The sequence below is a fragment of the Sabethes cyaneus genome, chromosome 1 (assembly GCF_943734655.1).
Source record: "Sabethes cyaneus chromosome 1, idSabCyanKW18_F2, whole genome shotgun sequence".
Lineage (NCBI taxonomy): Eukaryota > Metazoa > Arthropoda > Insecta > Diptera > Culicidae > Sabethes > Sabethes cyaneus.
Window position 1 is genome coordinate 107,940,622 of NC_071353.1, and position 22,960 is coordinate 107,963,581.

At 40.3% G+C, this 22,960-nt stretch overlaps 2 protein-coding genes across 4 annotated transcripts; both read left to right on the plus strand.

Annotated features, from left to right (window-relative positions):
- The first annotated feature begins 101 nt into the window (after nt 1-101).
- On the plus strand, nt 102-7,723 carry LOC128740721 (eukaryotic translation initiation factor 4B-like). Of its 2 annotated transcripts, none has more exons than XM_053836289.1 (5): nt 102-144; nt 3,833-5,254; nt 5,526-5,628; nt 5,981-6,209; nt 6,296-7,723. In XM_053836289.1, the coding sequence occupies exons 1-5, from the start codon at nt 129-131 to the stop codon at nt 6,350-6,352; spliced, it is 1,827 nt and encodes a 608-aa protein (XP_053692264.1). In that variant the 5' UTR covers nt 102-128; the 3' UTR covers nt 6,353-7,723. The 2 variants fall into 2 exon arrangements, with proteins under 2 accessions (XP_053692264.1, XP_053692271.1); XM_053836296.1 differs by having other exon boundaries at nt 5,544-5,628.
- Nucleotides 7,724-16,187: 8,464 nt separating this feature from the next.
- LOC128740725 (uncharacterized) lies at nt 16,188-22,502 on the plus strand. Of its 2 annotated transcripts, none has more exons than XM_053836324.1 (4): nt 16,188-16,917; nt 19,661-19,743; nt 19,835-21,532; nt 21,593-22,502. In XM_053836324.1, exons 3-4 carry the CDS (start codon nt 20,123-20,125, stop codon nt 22,193-22,195), a joined length of 2,013 nt encoding a protein of 670 aa, XP_053692299.1. In that variant the 5' UTR covers nt 16,188-16,917; nt 19,661-19,743; nt 19,835-20,122; the 3' UTR covers nt 22,196-22,502. The 2 variants fall into 2 exon arrangements, with proteins under 2 accessions (XP_053692299.1, XP_053692366.1); XM_053836391.1 differs by lacking the exon at nt 16,188-16,917 and adding an exon at nt 17,258-17,554.
- Nucleotides 22,503-22,960: the final 458 nt, after the last annotated feature.

Below are 22,960 nucleotides of genomic sequence, written 5' to 3' on the forward strand. Positions count from 1 at the left end.
CAGACGTCATCGGTATAGACTTTCTCTCTCATTTCCACCACTGCAATTACTACCTGCATACGATGACGGAGGAAAAAGAGAAAAAGCTCGCCCTTTCATTACAGTTTCTGTGAGCAAAGTTTACCATTATGGCTACGTCGTCAGGTAATAGTTGTATTTTTTGCTGTAAATCGTGTGATTAAAGTGGTTGAAAGTGCAAACAAGTGATAGTTCATCATAGCCCGCAAATGGATTGCTAGAAAATTGCAGCCTAGAAACGTTTCCTAGCAGGAAATTAGCTTTCGAATGCCTACCCATTTTCCATGGTACCAGTAGGAAAAGAGTGACAAAAATAACCGCGTGGCGAAATCTTTTCCATATAGTGCTTTTTCCCTCATGCATGAGTTTCTCCCACATCTTGTGCGTGGCTTGTAGCTAGCTAATGGGGTCTCGCTCTCTTTCCCCCATATCTTTCGAACACAGGATACGGAATTCCAGAAAAGAAGAGTAAAGTGATAAAAATATACTGGCCGAGGTTCCGGCAGTAGATTTAGATTCTACGATTGCCATTGGAAATTGGCTGTCGAAGGTCCTCTTTACGTGCGCCGTGCGGCGTGCAGCTTATTATGGAAGAAAGTTCGGCACAAACAATTATAAAGGCAGGCTGCAGCTGAAACGCAGGTCCAAGAAGAAAAAAAACTGCTTGGTGCGAAAGGCGCGCGCAGTCGCCAAGCGCCTACTCTTATTCTTTTTCTAGTGCCGTGTGCTATCAAGTGAGCTGATTGTGGGAAAAGATACAGAAAATTTGAAAACAGGGTTCTACAATTAAGCAAGACTTAGGCGGTTTACCGATATTATTTGTTTGACGATCAACATACACCTCGGTCGCTTCAGTATTTCTGGTATTTCTACCCCTTCTCGAAACCGGAATTCTAATTGTAACTGTTTTATTAGTTTCTTAGTTTAAAAGCTGATGGAATTCTAGAGACTATTTTCAAATAGTTTTGTGGTCATAGGTAATGCCTAATGCGCGTAGAATAAGATATCAACTACCTACCTGCGATCTTGTTTTTGTTAAAACGGTTGTTCCCCGAACATGTTAGTTGCTCATCCTAATTTAATCAATTTTAAGCCAAATTATTTACCAATTAAAACTGATTGTTAACATGCAGCTTGATATTATATTTGATTGAAGTTCTCGATTTCAATTCAGAGGATGCACGGATTTTCTTAAAACATTAAATTTGGCAATCCATGTGTAAAATTGGGTTAGTAATGGCTGAAAGTCGGACACGAAATGGTAAAAATTGTTTAGGAATCCGCAAAATCACAACCCATTTTTTCTATTATAAAAATTAACTCATATTACGTGCATTTCTGTTTATTAAGATAATGAAAAAATAGAATAAACTTTTTAACAATTAGAAATATTAGTTTCGCAGCACTACATAGGGGAAACACAGGTATTTGCATCTATTTATCTCTTGGGCATATCTTCTACATAACAATGCTCTAGAATGCATCAGTATATTCGAAAACAGCGTTCAAGAACATTATTTAACCCTTTAACGTTTGATAAAAGTATAGTTAATGTGAAATAAACTCAGCAAAAGAAGTTGCCTCAATTTATAATTGACTGCGTCTGTCAGAACACAAGATAAATTTTCGTGAACTTATCTCTTGTTTTTAACATGAAAACTGCTTTTGAAATCCCAGGAATCAATGACGCGTGTTTGAACCTTAAGCCCAAAGCACAGAACAGAAGTGGCAGTTGAATTCCAAACACTTCATACTACCTTCTACAGGTAGCATGCTACCATCCATTCTAGTCTAGCGAACCTGGCGGAAGCGGGCGACTTTTCAACGGAAAGACGAACGCATACGAATGCACACGAAAGCATATGATGAAAGCATTACATCTCCTTCCGTTACTCTTTTCTATGCGAAATTTCCCAAAGAAAAATAAGAGCAAAAGAGACAGTACCATTTTTGATCTCCGAATTGTTCGGACTTTCAGTTCTGTCGTTTTTCTGGTCGTCCTTTGTAATTGTAACTGGAACCTACATCTTCATTTTGAATAAATAAAACTAGTGGCGCTGATCTGCATCTGTTTACTTGGGTTGGTATACAGATCACTCGGTTCTACTGCCGCTGTCTCAGATTGTACACTCAAGTCGCTTTTTACGCGAAGGATACGTTCCGCGTAAATCAAAATCGCGTAAATTCAGAAATTCGCGTAAAAAACCGCGTATATTCCAAAATTCGCGTAAAAAACTTCGTGGATTTCAACACTACGTTAAAAATAGACTAATTGAGCATATCCGCATAAATTCCGAAAAAAAGCCGCGTAAATTCTGAAATTCGCGTAAAAAGCGACTTTAGTGTAGTTGAATATTTGTTTGATTTTTAGAATTTGATGCAACGGGAACTATTTCCATTTGGCTCGGTCTGGAATGAACAACTTGTAGAATGCGATACGTCAAGGGGAAATGAGCAGTCATTCACTTTTCGTCAGAATGCCCAATTTCGGGAGCAGTTTTTGAGCCCTAAACAGGGACTCTGTTTTTTAAAATGTATTCACTGCATTCTTCTTGCCAATCTGAATACAGCGAATATATTTTCATAAACTGAATTTTTGTTTCAAACAAGAAAACTGCTTTTGAAATTTACAGAACCAATGACGACTCATTTCTTAACCCATTATGACCCGGGTATACCTAAATTTGGACCAAATGAAGTGAAACTCTGTAATCTATTATATTATGGCTCGAATGTGTCAGGAAACGCAAACTCGTCATTTGGAATGCTTTCAAGGCTAAAATATCGCAAGTTTAATATTACATAGGCTCAAATTCAAGCAAAACAAATTACAAAGTTGTTTACAGATTTCTTATCGAATTTTGTGATAGATTTTACATATAAATACCAATTTACATGTCAGGTAATGTTTCGTTAAATATAGACTTTTTCATGCGTTTTGGAGACGAAGTTTTTTTCCGTCATCTATCACAACTTTGCACTGTTGAAAATACAGATGAAATGACAAAAACTGACAGATTATCTCACACATCACATCAGATTATCAGATTGATATCTTATCTCTCTTGTAGTGATATATTAACAATGCCAACTATTGAAATTCAGCAGTAAAGAGGTTTTGAAGACGAGGTATGATATATCATACCCTAGGACATAATGGGTTAATGGCTGCTAAGTTGTTTAGACCGAATATGTCCACCAAAATATGAATATCTAGGAAGGCATAACTGTCGGTGTCAACTGTCTTCCGACTGCAACTACGCTCAAGATTGCCCACAGAGTAAATATGACTACGACACGAATTAAATTTATTACAACTTTCTTGAACTTGTGATGCCTAGTTGTCGGCTTCATATTCAACTTTATGTAATGAAATTTTGCTCTGTAAATAAAATTTTGGAAAGAACTCAGGTGAAAGGTAAAGTCACAACTTGAGGTAAATGAGACAATTCATTCGACAATTTCTGCATCTGCTACTTTTAGGGACTTAAACAGAGATTTCAATCGTTCCTTGGATATCGTTTGCACAGTGTGGAATAAGCACAATGATAGACCCTACTCCGGAGTAACAGCAAACTTTGTATTTTATCAGCTTACAGATTTTTGCTTTGAAGCGGTACTGTTATGAATGACAGTTAAACCCCTTTTTCATTCACTAAAAAATATTAAACAACATTATGCTGTCTTTTGTTAAAGCTAACACTTTACAACTGCAGCTCTATTCTAATAATTCATTCCAGTACTTTAATGTATTACAATAAATCATAGTGATATGTTTACCATGTATCTTACTGTTTTACTATCTATTCTACAGGCAAAAAGGGGAAGAAAACTTCCAAGAAGAACAAGCTTTCCCTCGGAGAGTTTCTTACCGACGGTAACTCAACGCCGGCGCAGGTGAAGGTCGCCGTGCCGCTGAAATTACGCGACTGGGCGGACGAGGCCGATGAAGATGAAGACGATCGTCCAGTGCGCACTCAGTTGATCGCTCTGCCGACGGCACCGCGAGCAACCCGGTTGCTTAGCGATGACACCGTGCCGCACCATCCGCCGTTTCAGGCTTTCATCTCGAATCTACCCTATGACATGAACGAGAATGAATTGCATGACTTTTTTGATGGCATGGAAATTGCGTCCCTTCGGCTGCCACGGGATGATAACGATACCGGGAGGTTGCGCGGTTTCGGATACATAGAGTTTGCCAAGCGCCAAGATTTGATTGATGCACTTTCAATTCCCGAGCCAGTGATTCACGGTCGTCGCATTAAGATCGATTTGTCAAGTGAAAAGGATAATCGGCAACAGCGCAACAATAATCGCTACAATGATAACTATGGGGGTGACCCGGATCGGCCTATGGGAAACTGGCGGGATGGTCCCCGAGTTAATGATCGTGAACAGGGTCAACGCAGGCCGTATAATAACTACAACCGCGACCGTGGCGATCGTGGCGATTCCGACAGGGAGCGCTATCCAGATAGTGGTGCGGATGGAAACTGGCGTTTAGGCGATCGGCCAGTGCAACCGGCGCCAGATTCTCCACCATCGAACCGGCGTGGATATGATCGTGGTAATGATCGCGGTGGAGATCGTGGTTTTCGTCGAGGAGGTGATCGATCTGGTGATCGTGGCGGAAGACGGGAAATGGAGCCCCCAATGGAGAGACCAAAATTAGTACTGCAACCGCGAACCTTGCCTCTGCCAGAGAAACCTAAGCCCGAACCTGATATGGAGGGTTCCGATAGAGACGCCAGTCAAGAACGTAGATATCACTCGGGAAGTGAGACCTCAGATGATAAAGAAAATCGAAAAGTAGAAGTAGAGTCTCGTCCGAAGCCCACTCCGGTGCCAGCCGCAAAAGTATTTGGCGATGCCAAACCAGTAGATACTGCTGCCCGTTTGAAAGAGATTGAAGAAAGAATGCAGGAAAAACAGCGTCAAGAACGGGAAGAACGGCAAAAAAAGGCTGCGGAAGCTGCTGCTGCTGTTGCTGCTGCTGCCGCCGCTACCGCCTCATCTGCAGTAGCTGGTTCTACTTCCGGTGATGAAGACGGTAAAGAAAAAACCGACCCCAGCAAAGATGAAAGCGAAAATCGTTCTGAGGAGAAAACCGAAAAGAAACCTGCCGAAGTGATCAACTGGAGGGTGCGCAATGATGATAAGGAAGGTGAGCGCCGTGGCGGGCAGTCGCCTTCGCGACGGTACAGTCCGACCAGAAAGTTCAACAAAAGAAACGGTAAGTGACACTGTAGCATCCGCTTCCAGAAACGAAGTTCAATCGAGGTTTGAGTGCTACCATTCAAAAGAGCCTTCGTATTGCAACTGACGTGATCGGATCATTATCGGAAAGATTTGTTCTTTTTCCTAAAATACAAACGAAAAATGTACGAATAAAAAGGAAGCCTATCATTCGCCATTATTGAATTGAAATGTGCGAACGACGAACGGCTCTTTTTTATGGTATCACCCGAGTTGTTGAAAAGGGGCGTTTTGCTTACATATTTCAGATGATTATGATTACTCAGATAATCGTGATTCGCGCGACATTCGGGACAGAAATATGAGCAGGGACAATCGGAATATGCGGGACAACCGTCGAGACTATAACCGGTAAGTGCAACAACCAGTCGACTGAAGAGCTTCTAAAGGAATTATTTTCTTGCATAATAGCATATCAAGCACTTGTTCCATGGAAATTAGCTACACAATAGTTTAATAAGTTACTTAAAAAAGTTTGTTGAGCATATACCGTGATTTGACTTTTTTAAAAACATGTTGGCAGCTGTGGCGCACTTTATGCGCCCTGTGCTTATCATTTTTTTTTGAGCAGTTTACCTATATCGAAAGATATTTCAAACATTATACAGTAACTAATATAATAGGATATTTCTTAAATGACGCAGCATTGCTATAATAGTGCGCCTCAATATGTAAAACGGAATGTCATCAATTTTATTTCCAGGATGAATGATCGTGGCGATCGGCGTGATTATCGGATGGGGGATCGCGACCGCGACCGGGACGGTGATGTGAATCGCGGTGGTCGCGGTGATCAACGCGGCGACTACTATCGCGCAGCTGATAACCGGGAACGTCGGGAAAACGCGCGGCCAGCTGCCGATCGTGAACGGGACCGCGAGCAAAAGCCAATCGAGGAGCGAATGCCAAAATTCCAAGAACCAGCCGGACCGGTAGGTGTAGTTCATGCCTAGCCTCAATTGTCTGTTTACTACTGATATTTGATACCTTCTGTTGATTTTCGTTTTGAATAAACTAGAATCTATCGGTGCAAAATACGTATGATGGCCTGTCTGCGGACGAGATTGACGATTAAATCCGGGGATAACAGGATAGAAACCGCAATTGTAACTAAACGTTTGAAACACAAATCTTATTTTGGGAGGCGACACTGGAGATAGAGATCAAAAGCGTAACAACGGTAGCAGCGTCAGACAAACAATAAAAGCTAATATATAAAATACAAAACATAGGAGAAGATTGCAAGACACATTGGATGCGGACAACGACCGGCAGGTTTTGAGTAGGCACTTATTATTAGAAGTAGTAGTAACAACAAAATGCTGCCCTCTAGCTGCTGAAAGGGCGATGAAAATGTGCTGTGTTTTATGCTGGTTATATTCTCGTTTGCGCGCTGCTGCATTTTCATCGCCCAGCACCAATTTTCAGCACTAGTGCTTGAGCAGCCTTCGAGTGAAGAAACGAAGAGAACGGTCGCTTACAACCTGTTCGGCGGTCGAGACGGACGTTCTTCCTGACCCGACCGAGAAAAGTCTGTATAATATATTCTAATCAATGTAACTTGTACTAAATGACTACCTTCAATGCGAAGGATGATACAATGCTGATGTCCGAATGTGTATATGGTGAATGTAGAACTTTTATTTATAACAAATCAAAATCAGCGTTTTGATGCTTTGCGGCGTTACCTATGAGCATTCACATTTTGATAAGACATTTTTACATACCACAGAGGAATACTCGTTTGCTGAAGTGAGAAGTAGGTGAGAAGCAAATTTAGAATAATAGTCCCTTCGAGGAGTGTGTACCCTGGACGTTCGCTTGTTCTGACTGTTTTCTGAGTTCTTGACGTTGATTTCTTTCAATGTGTGCGTTACGATGTGAGCTTTTATTTCCTAGAATATGGAGCTTAACAAAATGTGTGTGGCTAGAGAGTATCGATTTGAATAATTATGAAATCCAAATGATTCCAAAATTTGCTTAACATTTTCGTTTTGGTATAGTTTTTGTTTTTCGCGTTTGTTCGAAATTATTTCTTTTGTAAGAATATTATGCTATATGTTTACTTGACACCTGAGTTACTCAGTAAACTGTTGCAAACTATCAAATGAATATAAGTATGCTTAGTTATTTTTTATTGTATAATGGAAATGCTAATAAGGTGGCTTCTCAATTATCTACCAAATTCTTGCAAATATACATCAAAACCATGTTTCTTTATACATATACTTTTTTCATAGATAATCAAGAAGCAAATAGTTAATTTACTGTTTAAGAAAAGAGATGGGAAAATAGACTAAACTGTAATATCTCTTACGATGCTAATCTTCGTTTATATAGGAAAAATCTGGACGGCGCAAAATGGAATTATTTAAACTATTGCAACACATATGTAGAACCTAAAAACGGAAAACGTTAAGACAAAATACAACAAACTGAATGCTTACCGTGCAACGGGATTGTCCTTTGCATTGCTCTAGAAGATGACGGCAAATCGTTGTGAGATATCACGTACAAACTTTACTTTACTTATGTGACCATGTCGGCCGGTTCGGCAGAACATAAAGTCAAGTTTTGTCATGGGTCACATTCCATGATTTTCACCTTCAAGCAAGAGTGGTTCGCATTGAGTAGGCGAGCTTCCTTGCGGGTCTTCTGCGCTGCCTCTGAGGAATCCAGTTGAGTGCCTCCTTGCAAATTTCGTTCACTGCTCTATTCTATGTGTGTCCAATCCATCTCCACATGCTCTTAAATCTCCATTTTTATCGGGCGTTGGTGACAGACATCGGCAACGGAGTAACAAACTGGAGATCCAGAAATGAGGCCACCAAGCCCGAAACACTTGCAGTTTTCAACTTTAAATTGAAAATTCGTGTTGCAGTCCGATCGTTATCGGGGATATGAACGTCCGGATCAGTAGGGGAACAATGTATAGACCGCTGATAGGTTCCATTGCCTGCAAACCGACACAAACGATAACGGCCATCCATTTAAATCTGAAGCACCTTCGTTTCACGCAAAGATATTCACAAAGTAGCAAGTGTCTGCATAGTTTTATCGTCCCATCAGTTAATAAACAAGTGGTTTGACTGCAATAAACAGAGGAAGAGGCACAATTTTTGTCTAAAAATAATTTAATCCGCCAGCGTAGGTGGAATTTTAAGTACATCGCACGCTTAATAAGGGGGTTGTGGAATCTCTTTTTTGTCCAGTCCGCTGTAATTCAAAGGTTCATCACTACCCGTGATCCGCAGGGCCTGTGAGGAGACGTGGATTCGAATCCGGTTATAATTAGCTCCAATTATAGCTTGATTCGATCCGCGGGTCCCCCAGCTCGGATAAAAGATCGAAGTACACAACTTTTTAAGCATTGCTTCAATGACTCTCCCTTACCTAATTTTCCGCACTTTCTTCTTTACGCCTTGTTTCTGTTCTGTATGGCACTCTAACACTATTTTTGTTTCATTACTTTCTGCCGTCCCCTACGTTAATTGTAAAAAACTACCATTAGAAAATTTAAAATATATCTGCAAAGCTACCTGGACATTTGACCAACGTACGATGAACTAGATTGATCACTCATAGATCATAGATTACTCATAGTTCTCATAGATGGCCGATTCTTCACTAATATCACAAGCATGTATTGCCTACGAAGGGCAGCTATTGACTCTGGCCATCATCTAGTATCAGTTTGTCTTACTTATCCTAGTACGATGTCCTTTAGGACTTGTTGATCTGCTTAACAATGCTCTGTCAATAGATGGAATGAGCTCTTCGAACAGCTCAACGGCGAAGTTGCAAAAGGCGGTGGAACGGAAGCAAACTTATAGGAATGCTCATGGGAGATAGTAATGTCCCAGCACGTGATCTCCAAGAAGTCAAACGTGAAATCGGGTTTCTGACGACCAACAAATTTGCCGGTAAGAGGGTATGAAATGTGGAAGGCAAATGAGGAGCGTCCAATTTAGCTCTAGCCATCCCAAGCCCCTACCTAGCGCCTCCACGTGCCCATACCTGGTAATGCTCTATCTCTATTGAGTAGCTAAGCTAGGAGGTGCGATGCTGGGTGGTTCCCGGCTGCTTGTTTTCAAAGCCGCGGTTTCGGGCAGACGGCGGAGCAACACGACCTTGCTAATAGGTGCTAATAGGTAAGCATAGTAGAAGTTACTTTAATTATTTTTTTCGTTTTAGTTTATGAAGCATCTCCTGTTATGTAGTAAAAACTTTGGCCAAAAAGAGTTTTAATACTGCACATGGATACCAGATGAAAAAATTAAATTAATCATTAGAAGCACTTATGGAACCTCAAAGGACGCAAATCCATTCCATTCGAAGGACTGCAGGTGAGATTGTTCTATTTTTGCCCGTATATACCACATTTTATCCTACTATCATATTAATAGTATTATTGATATCATATGTGGAAGGTGGAGTAGATTGCCAACCTGAATCCCTAAGGTCTGAAGCAAATATGGCAGTTCTCAATTCTCACAAACAAATCATCACGTGGGTTAAAGTTGGCACAGCGAAATTGATTATTACATGGAAGGATCCTAATGCTGGAAGGCGACTCTTACAACCCAGGACAGGACAGGACGCACAAGTGTTTCTGCTTGTGGGTCCGCCCAATCCCTTTTGGCCCTTCTGTAACAGCATTAGTGTGAAATTCATTTGATAATCAAATTTGGATCTACTGTAATTATACCCACATACACTGGCAAGACCTTGAAATGATGGTGGCTTTTCCCTACTAGTACTACTACTACTACCAAGAAATTTGCCGGGAAGAAGCTACCGGATGGAAGATGTTGTTTGTCTCATCTATTAAACGGGTGATCGGTTCAACTGCTGCAGCTATCGCGGCATAATGCTGGCATATGCCGCTTGCAAGGTACTCCTAGATCCTGTTACGCCGGCTGCCTCCGATAACATAAACTTCGCATGGGATGATCAGACGAGTTTCACCGTCCGACATACCTTGCTGGATTGGTAAGAGTACAACGCACCCGCACATCACATTACTGACTTCAAAGCAGCATACGAAACAGTCGATCGAGATCGGCTATGGCAGATAAGCACGAACACAATACAGCCTGAACGCCACACTAAAATGGATAAACTGGCAACCGCGTATTCCCGTTGACGTTACTATGATGGCGTTGCTGATATTGTTCACGGTCTTGCGTGAGAAAAAAAGAAATAGAAGTATTTTTGTTTTTGTCATCACGCACACGTTGACAGTTCGGTATGAGATTTTCAGTAAGTGCGAGCAGCCTACGAAATCTTCTTCAATCACTGTTACCGATGGGGGTAAAGCAATGAGTGCAATCAAACCTACTTCTTTGAAAGGATGCACCCTTGAAATATTTTCGTTAAACCTTCAAACCGAGGTCCTTCTCCTATTCGGAAGGCTCAGTAGGAAAGTGGAAAATATCCAAAAGGATCGTTCGGATGAGAAGCTTTACTGCTGGTTGAGTTTGCACTGGTTTATTTCTTCGTAAAACTGATCTATTTATACGTTGTTACAGGTAAATTCAATTATTCTAAATCCTTATGGCTAATTGGAGTGAAAGTGATAACTTTGGTTTTTCCTATCTTTCGATACAAATTCAAATCATTTGATCCAGGTGTGGTGAAAAGAGATAGAAAAGTGGGAAATTATTTACGGCCTGATTCCCTAACTGTACCTGGTTGGCTGGTATTTCCATTTTCGTGCATTTATTTTTAAAGGGCGTAGACAATCTGACCTAATGGACAATACGAATGATTTACTCTGCCTGTTCCTTCCGCTAGTCAAAACAAAGGTTACTTTTTCCGGCTTATCTTTGACGCTACCTGAGGCGAGTGTGAAGTGTGTTCGGACCCTGCCTGATAAACATGATAAGTGCATATAACTGCCTGTGCAGCCTAATCACCAAAAAGGGGTCTTGCTCAAATACCTGGTTTTGGTTTATGGATGGTTCTGTTGATCCTTTCTTCTAATCTTTCTATAATTTGTACGCGCAGGTACCAAAAAATACATGACTCATGAATCTATTTTAAGAACCTTCTTTAGCTATAGGAAATAAATGAATTGAATTTAAATATTGATTCTAACTAAATGTTAATAAATTTTCTAATTAAGATGCGTAAGTAACATTCCAGGCCTCATAAAACTTCTGTTTTATCAATAAATCGAAATTATCGCATCTTATTTTCACTATTCTTAAACACTAACTTCAGCTAATTCCGCTGTTGGAAATGCAGAAACAATTCTGCGCCGGGATGATGATGGTGGTCGCCGCATTCGTCTTGGCTTTCTACCGCGCCTCCATTTAACGTAAAAACATGTTCCTATCGCCAGTATCACGATCAGCAATAGAATTGGAAATCCGATCCAAACAAACGGATGAATTTTATGGACCGTGACTGAATAATCGAATTCGTCGAGTTCTGGTTTGAACAAATAAAATCGATCCGATTGATCTGGAAGCATTGTCGTTGAGGTCACGTTGGTGATGTTAAAGCTTATTTGTATATCCGCTCTTGGCTTAAAAAAAGTAATTGCCTTTTTATTTTCTCCATTTATATCCGCATAAAACGTTTGTTCGTCCGTTCTTATCACACAGTCCTGCTCCAGATGTAATATCGCGGCCAGATATGGGGGAGAAGTCACAGAATTTTCACAGTGTATGACGACTTGTCCTGGTTTGCTTGTGTAATACAGAAACGAGTTTGAGTCGAACAGTTTGAATATTTTCGTCGGAATCGTATCTAATTGCATGGATGAACATTTTCTCTTCGGGTTTTTTTGAAGAATCGCCGCTGCTAAACAATCCGGTGTCGTCATTATTTCAGAATGTGATGTGATAGAGTGGCTACCATTGATTCGTATTACTTCCTTCATCGGGTAGAAATATCGTCCATGCTCGTTTACTGCGATATGATGATTGTCTACGATAATTAAAGATTTGTCCTTCGGATGCGGAATCGGTATTATATGGAACAATTCGAACGTTTCCTTAGCAATGATCGTAGTCTTCATTGTTATTATTATTGTATCATTTAAAGTTCTGGTTTCGTACTGAATTGCTGTTGAATGGTCCAGAATCTCATATCCATTGGGTAGGGAACGCGTAATATTGGTTCTGATTGTTTTTAAATCTTCCGAAGTCAGCGGAAATAAGCGAATTTTTCTGTATTTTCCTAGTATTTCACTGATCATCTGTTTCGCAAGCATTTCCGCTTCCAGCATTCTTCTATGAAGTGATTCTTGTTCGACCTGAGAATATTTATGCTTAAGAGTATCGACGCCCTTCAATACCCAGTACACCTTGCCACTCAGATCGCTGCTCATGTTTGCCGTTTTTTCGTTTATTTTCCCAATCGTCTCGGACAAATGGTGGATCTTTGTGTCCTCATTTACACGTATCGCCTCGATGGTGTCTTCGATATCGTTTGATCCAAAAAAGAGATCCTTGAGAAAGCCAAAAATTCCTTTACTTCTTTTGACCCGAGAAGACCGTAGTATTTCGTCGATCGCATTGTCGCACTCGTGTTCTATGGATCGAGCAATTTGGCTAGCAGAGTTCGTAGATGAATGATTCTCTGTAGCTTGTAACGTGTCCAAGAGTTTTTGGTGGATATATTTAATGAAGTATATATCCTCGGAAATAGATATATTTGTAGCGATATTCGTTCTCCATGTTCCTCTTTTAACCAAGCAGGTGCCTTGGTGATCGAACATCAAACCGTCATCCTCAATCGGCTTTACCAGAAGTGCATCGGTGAAAGATAATAATGCTGAAGCGGTCACTACCATTCGTGCAAATGCCCCTGGGGATGTTGTTATTCGATGGGAGTTCGCTCGTTTTGATGGCCGAGGTGAATTGAGCTCTTCGGCCTTTCTTTTAACTGTTTCAATGTCGATTTGCTTTCTTTTTCCCCAATTCGAAAATGATGTGCTGGCAACTGGCGGGTTTGACGGTCCGGGTTCTTGATGATGTATCATAACACTCGCTTTGTTTTTATCCTCCGCTTTATTTCTCACATCTAGATAAGCAACCTTGTTTGAAGGTCTCGTAAGAACTCCTTTAGCGGTTTGTATCTTTACAGATCTTACTTGTTTATCTGCGCCTGGGTATACTACTATTATTCTTCCTTTTAGCCAAGTATTAGGGGGCGCATTATCATCGGTTATTAAAACGATATCGTCTACCGCCAAGGGTTCTTCCAATTTCGTCCATTTATTCCTTTTGCATAGAGTTGCAACATATTGAGTCTTCCAGGTATTCCAAAACTGCTTTGATGCTTTTAGCGCTTGTTTCCAATGCTCTCTATCGTACTGGGTCAAATTATGTTCTTGCGGCGGTACTTCTTCTCCAGATCTTAAAATGAGGAAGTGAAAAGGTGTCAATACCTTATCCTCGATTGTCTCAATAGGAATATGTGTCAATGGACGTTTCCCAGTAAACCATTTGGTTTGTATATCTCGATTGCAACTGAGATATACGAAATCATATCTGAACGAAAAAGTTATATTTCACGCCATATAAGAACATATATGTACCAAAGTGGAGGCGATATACGTGCGAAAGCTTTGACAATTATTTGTAATTCTTTTTTGCGTAGTTTTTATAACACGCAACTAAATACTCCTGAATATATGATTAAGATATAATCAAATATTGCAATCGTCTATACTGCTTTATAATTCACAGTCATGAATTGTATATGAAGGCACGCACGACTGCAAAACAACTTATTGTTCACTTCGATTTGACATACTCTAATTATTATACAATTCCAATGTGAAATTGACATGAAAACGATTTATTATGAACTTTCTATTACGATTTTGTGTTATCTGGGTTGTTCAAAATCGCTGACACTCGAAATCGTGCTGATCTTGCCAGGGGAGTCTTTCGTCCTTCCTGGTCTTTTTTAAAAAATGTGAGCTCTTCCTTAAAAATCGTGCTGATCTTGCCAGGGGAATCTTTCGTCCTTCCTGGTCTTTTTAAAAAATGTCAAAAAACTCCTCTCTGGAGCCACCAAAATGTTACCGATGGGGGTAAAGCAATGAGTGCAATCAAACCTACTTCTTTGAAAGGATGCACCCTTGAAATATTTTCGTTAAACCTTCAAACCGAGGTCCTTCTCCTATTCGGAAGGCTCAGTAGGAAAGTGGAAAATATCCAAAAGGATCGTTCGGATGAGAAGCTTTACTGCTGGTTGAGTTTGCACTGGTTTATTTCTTCGTAAAACTGATCTATTTATACGTTGTTACAGGTAAATTCAATTATTCTAAATCCTTATGGCTAATTGGAGTGAAAGTGATAACTTTGGTTTTTCCTATCTTTCGATACAAATTCAAATCATTTGATCCAGGTGTGGTGAAAAGAGATAGAAAAGTGGGAAATTATTTACGGCCTGATTCCCTAACTGTACCTGGTTGGCTGGTATTTCCATTTTCGTGCATTTATTCTTAAAGGGCGTAGACAATCTGACCTAATGGACAATACGAATGATTTACTCTGCCTGTTCCTTCCGCTAGTCAAAACAAAGGTTACTTTTTCCGGCTTATCTTTGACGCTACCTGAGGCGAGTGTGAAGTGTGTTCGGACCCTGCCTGATAAACATGATAAGTGCATATAACTGCCTGTGCAGCCTAATCACCAAAAAGGGGTCTTGCTCAAATACCTGGTTTTGGTTTATGGATGGTTCTGTTGATCCTTTCTTCTAATCTTTCTATAATTTGTACGGGCAGGTACCAAAAAATACATGACTCATGAATCTATTTTAAGAACCTTCTTTAGCTATAGGAAATAAATGAATTGAATTTAAATATTGATTCTAACTAAATGTTAATAAATTTTCTAATTAAGATGCGTAAGTAACAATCACAGAGAACAGACTACCAGGTAATTGACAAAAAGTGTGTAAAAGGTTTTTATGTAATCTACGAGTAATCCTTCAATAGAGCACCCCTCGACCAGTAAGTGGCAAACTAAAACTTGATGTCGCTGCCAGCGCTGCTATGTAACTCCAGCACAAAGTAATATTGATGAAGGTATTGCTGATTGCAAGGAAAATTGTACCATCCAAAGTGCGATATCGCTCATAAAAGTGTTATTTTGCATTAAATCGTTTCGGTATCTTCGGCGCATTTTTTCATTATATTTCAAGCAATAAGTGCGCCGAAGAGACCGAAACGATTTAATGCAAAATAGCACTTTTATGAGCGATATCGCACTTTGGATGGTACAATTTTCCTTGCAATTGACAATACATGGATATTTTTTTATGCGTTTGGCAAACTATTTCTGGAGGGCGCCACCGGCAGATTTTACACATAAAAAATCGATTACTTCCTTCGAGCCTGTTGATCTGTTCTCTGTGCTTCAATGTCGTCATCGCGACTACTGGAAAGCCTTGACATCGGTATCCCAGAAATTGGAGAGCGATTCGCTATGACGGCGTTGCTGATATTGTTTAAGCTGTTTAAGGTTTTGCGTGAGAACAAAAGAAAGGGAAGAATTTTTGCTTTTGTCATCACGCACACGTTGACAGTTCGGCATGAGATTTTCTGGAAGTGCGAGCAGCCTACGAAATCTTTTTCAATGCCGTCATTGCGAATAGCCCGCAATCAAGTTAAATGGAAAAACCTTGTTCCACACGCTTTGTCTTTGGACGGTAAAAGCCGCTTAAGTAAGTTTGTTTCCCTTAGTAACATTCGCCCTTTTGTTAATTCTATCTAGATTTTTCAAACAGCAAAACTCGAACAGCCGTCTTCAAGCGGTTTTCGAGCTAGGACTAGTTTTCGAGCAGTTACAGTAATGTTTTAAGGAAAATCTGGCACCTCTGTGCGCTGCGATCTGCTGAAAGCTGAAGCTGATGGTTGCTCGAATGAAATTGCATCACTTTTATTTCATCCGCGAACGAAGACGTACACGTATTATCAGTCTAGCTATAAAGGTTAATCCTGAAAGTATTTTACAACTGAGAAATCCTGCAGAAATCGCTCAAACGCTGTTTGGTGTCACAATTTAAGTATACAAAGTTTTAAAGTTCCAGTGAATTTAAAATATGGAAGAAAATTCCGAAACAAAAATAGAATAACTACGCACAAAGTGAATTAGTTCGATAATTTGTTGATTTTAAAGGGGTTGATTGCTTACTAACGGGAAAACTTGTACGTTTGTGGTTTTTGTAAAGTGGGCCATTGGTGGTCACAGTGTAGTGTGTTAATCTAAGTTTTTTACCGTAAGAACAACACGCGGCTGGTTAGCTAAAGTGTACTAACGACGATATCGTGGTTAACGTGATTCAAGCTACCTGTCTCCAACAAGAAATTAAACATCCAGTTGACTTCTGCAGAACGCAGTTCCGTAAAAAAGTGATTATCATGCAACCTATTGGCAACTGTTGCAGCAACATTGTCGTGAAACCTAAGCACATTATTGGCTGTATCATTAAGCACAAGAACAATCGAAAGTTTATCAAACGCTCGTTTAAGCGAATGTTTTCGTCATTTACCTGTTCGAGCAATTGTGTTTGTGGTTCCACTACTACTGGCGTTACGAGAACAAGTACGATTGATTTCATGGACCGCTTGGACTTTTTGCAGCAGTTACAAATGAATGGCATCGTCAATAGAATGTAAGTAGCAGTTTTAAACAGAAAAGTTTTATTGAAAAAGTTAATTGCCATCGACGCAAATTGAGAGAAATATTCTAGAATTCTAGAGAGTTTGTTGTCAATTTGTTGTTTTAGTACCACAATCAATTTGCAGTACTAGAATTTGCGCCTTCAGATAAAATAAATTCAAGACATGAAGGGAGTTTTCAAGCGAGTTTTGCTTGCTCCACCAGCGTTGACCAATCGGAAGCCGGCGATGATGTCATCGCGATGGCCAATCACAGTTCGTAGATGTTGCACAACTAAAAATCTTTATGAAAATGGCCCGCTGTACTAGACGACGGTACCTACGTCTTCATTCATGCCTGTGTAGCGCTTCATTCACAGTCAAGCGATTGTTGTGCGCGGTCGTGTTTATTTTTGTCGAATACAGAAGTACATTCTAGAAAGTGTGTGGGTGTTTATTTAGTATAAATCAAGAAAAAAGCGCTTTTTAATCCGGAAAGTTCAAAGAAACTTTGACCGGTCGAGTTTGTGTTTTCTGTTACCAAGACTGTTGGCGTCTTTTATCGGGAAACAGTAAAACGGGACGTTTACGTTTAAAGGTGGACAACAGCCACGAAACTGAATCGAAGGATCCAGCAGGCAATTTCGTTGAGTATGTATTGAAATATCTAATGTAAATTTTTTGGGTTGGTAAAGGTATTCTGCCTATGGAAATGTAAGTTGACAAAATTGTAATTACATGTTCGTACCAGGGTGGAACAAGAAATTACAAGGTGAAACATGTACGAACAAGTTTGATCACGTTCCATTTCGTGCGGGAAATTCCCACTAATTTACCAGCGCTATATCGATCGGTCAGATGATGTGCCACGCCATGTGATATTTTTAGTCCCGCCGCTGAGAAATCATTTAAGCGGCGAACAATGTATTTTTGCTACGCAATAGATTTAATTGCCAGCAGTTTGGCACAAAGAAAATCGCACTAGAAGCGACGTAATTTATGATATTTTCTATTGTCAGAGGAAGGAAATATACGATTGCACGTGGCAGTTGAACACTAATTCAACTGAAGGTCATTGCCATTCTGTAGCACCCGGCGAGTTGGTGCAGTGTATTTTTTCAACAAATACGCAAAAATGATCTCATAGGTCAAAATCCTCGCTGAATAAACAGCTCAGAAATTTCACACCTTTCCCAGCAAGAACCAATAACCGTGCTTTAATTTTTCGCCGCAGTATAGTTGCTAAGCTATCGTTGATTGCTGCTGAGCTCCCGCTTTCACCATTAGTCATCGTACCTGCTGTTTGTTTGACTGGTTACGTCAACATGAACATAGATTGATTGGTTTAATACCGGTGAACGAAAGGGTTACCGGAATCCAGTTGGGTTTGCGTTTTGTTTCAGTTCATAAGTCTATGCTTACCATGCTTACATACTGACGTCACATAGATCGTACTAGAATCAGGACGGGGGCAGATGTGTATTTGGTTATACCTTATGTAACTATAACTTAAGAACACGACAACGACACTCATTTTTTCTACGGCTAACCGCTTTAAAAATGTTTTACAATATGCTAATTGCATTAAATAAAGACAACGCAAGTAAACGACGTCACATTGATTGTACTAGAACTAATGTAAACGCATAAAATAAATTAGTAGATTGTGATTCGTATAATATCACAAATAATTGGTGTGCTCGAAAAAAATCATTTATGTTTAAGTAGACGCATTGCGATGGCTGAGGTTGTAATTACCGGTTATCTGTAGTTCCAACTTGGAAACAAAGGCAAAATTGGAGCAAACATTGATAACGCTGTGTACCTTTCATGATGTCACCTATTTTATCAGTGATGGATGATAACAAGTGTGCCAATGAAGCAACATGCTCGGTGATCATAATTGTACAACGAAAACTGGAAGAGTACTTCCGTTTACATAATACCCAATTGAGAAGAACAGAATTTGGGACCCAGTCGATTGCCTTTTTTCATCTACTACTACACTAACGGCAATTATGTATGCAATGCTAGGTACAGCGCTGCTGTGAAAGTTTCACTCCTCCTACTTAGTATAATCTGTAAAATTAAAATCTTAGCCAACATTCCCCAATTTTTAAAAAAGGTGCTAAAAGACTAACACGTGCCTTGTCCATGCTAGATAAACGAGGGTATTTGATAAATTAGTCGTTTCAAACGTTTAAACAATTCTATTGAATTGTATGGATACTCGTAAGTTTAGAGCTTTTTCGATACAAAAAAAAATTCAAAACCAATTCGCTATTTCGAAAAGAATTAATATTTAAGTTATAGAAAATTGCGAGATATTTGTTCGTTAAACACTGCTAAAACCATTTTTGGTATGCCCATGATAGTACCTAGCCAAAGCTTTATACGTTCCAAAGCTAGTTAGTCGGCTATTACTTACTAACTTAAATCGCCTGATCACAGTGACACAGCACAATTCGAGAAAACTGCGCATCGGTTAAGGGAGAGCGTGATTCGACAATTTTCTTTTAGCGCTTGCGAATAGTTCACCCTACCAAATGTCGCTACATGTGAATTAGTATAATCAATCCAAACCGCAAAGCGTATTTATTTCTTTTTGGGGAAACTGTTTTATGTGACGGAAAACTACGATGTGAGCACAACATGATTTTAGACCGGATTAAAATAAAATGAACAAAAAATGTTAATATTTATTTGATTTATTGAAACACAGTAACAAACAATTTACTTTCTTGTTCTTTTTTCCAGGTTGGGGGCTCACAACTCTCAGCTCATCCATTGGTGAAGCTTAAAGCGTTAAAATTTCAATACAACTCAACGGAGAACTAATTGTAAGTACCCTCAACATGCTGTACCATTGGCACGATCGAAACTAACTGTCCTGTTCGTACCTCTCTGTTTCCGTTTATGTCCTCCTGGTAGTCTCTATCACAATGGCAAAGGCAACTGGAAACGCAAGCGAGTCCCGTTCATGGCGAGAGATTCAGCTTGTCCACAGTGCACAGCAACTTAGAGCAACCGACGCAGCAGCAGCAGCTAACCCATCATCGAAGAAACGAATTTTCATTCGTCTACGCAAATCCAGCACCAGAGTACAACAGTGCGACAAACTCAGATACGCAAGTCTATCAGCAGATATCGACAATACCACAAGGCAGTACCACAAACTGTGGTGCGTTAGGAGAGCCTATCTGGACAGAAATAGAGGCCATGGAGAGAACCGATTTGCCGTCATCTCCGCTGATCCAGTGGCAAAATTGCAGCATGTTCATGGTCGCTACGGAGCCCTTGCCGAGTGGCTTCAGCAACGAAAGCGTTACAATAGGTGAACAGCTGAATACCCCTGGACCAGAGAAGGTTTGCAATTTTGAGTATGGACGTTTCGAAAACCTCGGAACAACCGAAGCGAAAGTTAATTTAACAAACGTATTTAGTACCAGCATCACTAAGAGGAACGAAGAAGATTGCAACAACAGCAGCAGCGATACGTGTATGCACGACAAAATGAAGGAGTATCCATTCGAAATGGAATATAGTAACGGTAACAATCCAATGACCCCACCATCATCTGTAAAAAAAGAACCGTCTATGTCACATGAATTCAAGTGTTGGGAACTCGAATCATGTCTTGAAGAAGTTCTTCTAAGTCCAGCGAGCTACATCAATACACCGCTCGGAAGTATTGGTGTGGCATCTCCGGGTAGCGTCTCGGGCGATACGGAACAGAAACAAACCGACGAATTAGAAACTTGCATCGATTTCAACACAATTGCAGGCGGCAGCGAGGACGAATTAAGCATCCCTCTTCACGAAGAAATCGAACAACTTTCAAATTCTTTCTACTGCAAATCAAATAATCTGGTTTCCGTAAAAGTCAACTCTGCTAACGGAGCTGATGCCGTATCGCCCAGTTTTCTTCAATTGCTAGAAAAGGAATCCATCTTTTCTGTTTCGGAAGGTAACCCTAGTGTAACCAGTGGAACCGTCAACAACGAAAAAACATCTCCCGTTGCGGATAAAAATTTATTCAAGATACAACCTTCAATTGTCAACGCTTTCTTCAGTGACTCTTACGATGATGATGATGATGATCTAGAAAAACATAATCCTGAGCTGGAAAACAAGGAGCAAGATAAGCAAATGCAAAATTTAACAGTCGCAGAAGCGAGGCCGCAAGCTGCACTGTATGACATCTCTAACGGAGATAAAACCTTTAATATTACTACAACGCAAACGCAACTAGAACACAATTATACTATTAAGCTACCATTTGAAAATGGCAAGAGCCACCATTTACTGAGCAAAACTACGGTGAAGGAAGAAAATCTATCACAACTTTTTAAAGCGAGAGGGCCACAAGCATCAATACCTCAGAAACCGCCAGCCGTTAGGCGAAATCTGTTCCAACGGATAAACAATAAAATGTCCGAGGATAACCGTAAGCACCATATTCCTGAACTAAAATTGATCATACAGCCTGCGGGTGGCATGAACATGATTGCCACAACGCAGATGATAGTTAACACCCCGGAGCTTACCAACGACCTGCTCGACCTGGAAGCTGAAGTCCTAAAGAAAGAGGATGAATTCGATCTTCTGACTTACATCAATTCTGGAACGGTAAGTCAAAAACCACACCACCCTATATTTTGTCATTTCACAACTGTTTTTCTTTCACAGGACTACGACGTCATAGCAAAATCTCCAGCTGAAGAAAAACCAGCCGTTTTGTTTCACGAATCCGAAGACAACGTTGACGAACCACTTCCAACGACATCAGTCGAGCCAAAGCCACGGTCAACCATTTGCGATGCAACACTAAGCGATCTTTTCAACCCAGCGAAACGCAAGCTGCCGACAATTACGATCAACGATATTGACCAGCTGACGATATCTACCAACAATAGCAACAAACGTTTCCGGGGAAGGAGTGCTGCGACATCGGCTGCTTCATCGGTGTGTGGAGATAACGCATCGGAGGCTTCTTCTTCGGTGCGCCCCGTTAAGCGCCGCGGTCGTCCGCCGAAAACGTCCAGCTCCATCCGGGATCGATCCGAGTATCAACATCTGAGTGAAGCAGATATGCGCTATCGCGAACAACGCGACAAGAATAACGAAGCATCGCGCAAATCGCGAATCAACCGAAAGGATCGAGAACATAAGCTTGAAGATGAAGCGCAACAGCTGAATCGACAACACGAGTTGCTAGTCAAAGAGGAGCAGCAACTGATTAAAGAATGTGATCGCTGGCGAAAAGCTGTTATGCGGTTGGCGCTTCTGTAAAAGGTATATGAATTAAGCAGTACGTCTCTCTCTCTCTCTTTTATCAATTACGAGAATTACAATTTTAATTTTTATAACTTAACGTACAACTTGCTCTAAAAGCATTGAAAAATTTACTATGTTGTATAGAAAATTAATTCGAAAATAATACAAAACCATAAAAATTATTCAGAAAATATACTGTACTTGAAAGCAGAAATGATTATGATAAAAACATGCTGCTAGAAACATTCGTAGTCGAAGGATGTATTTCATTTGCTGTAAATTTGTAACTTGATTTTATATTCATTTATATTACAATAAAGATTCCGTTTAGCGGATATAGCTATTTTTTCCAATTAAACATCCGAAAAGACTCAAACTCGTGTTTTCGTCTTGACTTGACTTACTTACCGGCCTATATGACCGCTGATCCGGCAGAACAAAGGGATGAAATCAGAGATCTACTCCCGGATTGAAATCGATTGCTTCTCTTCGCTCCTTTCCTCAAGGTGTGTCCGATCCACTCTCACCTACGTTCTCGAATTTCCGTTACCATCGGCCGTTGATGGCATCGATAATGAAGGATATCCAGTTGCGAGGTCACCAGGTACGAACGTTATATTGCAGGCAGTTTTTGCGTTGTCTCCGGGTTTTGGTATGTTTAGTGATCTGGTTTAAGTGCCAAATGTTTTGCAGACCTCAAAGGCACCCCTGGCCTTTCTGATCCGTGTGGCTATCAGTGTTGGTACCACCACCAGGCGTTGTCTGGCTACCAAGATTTTG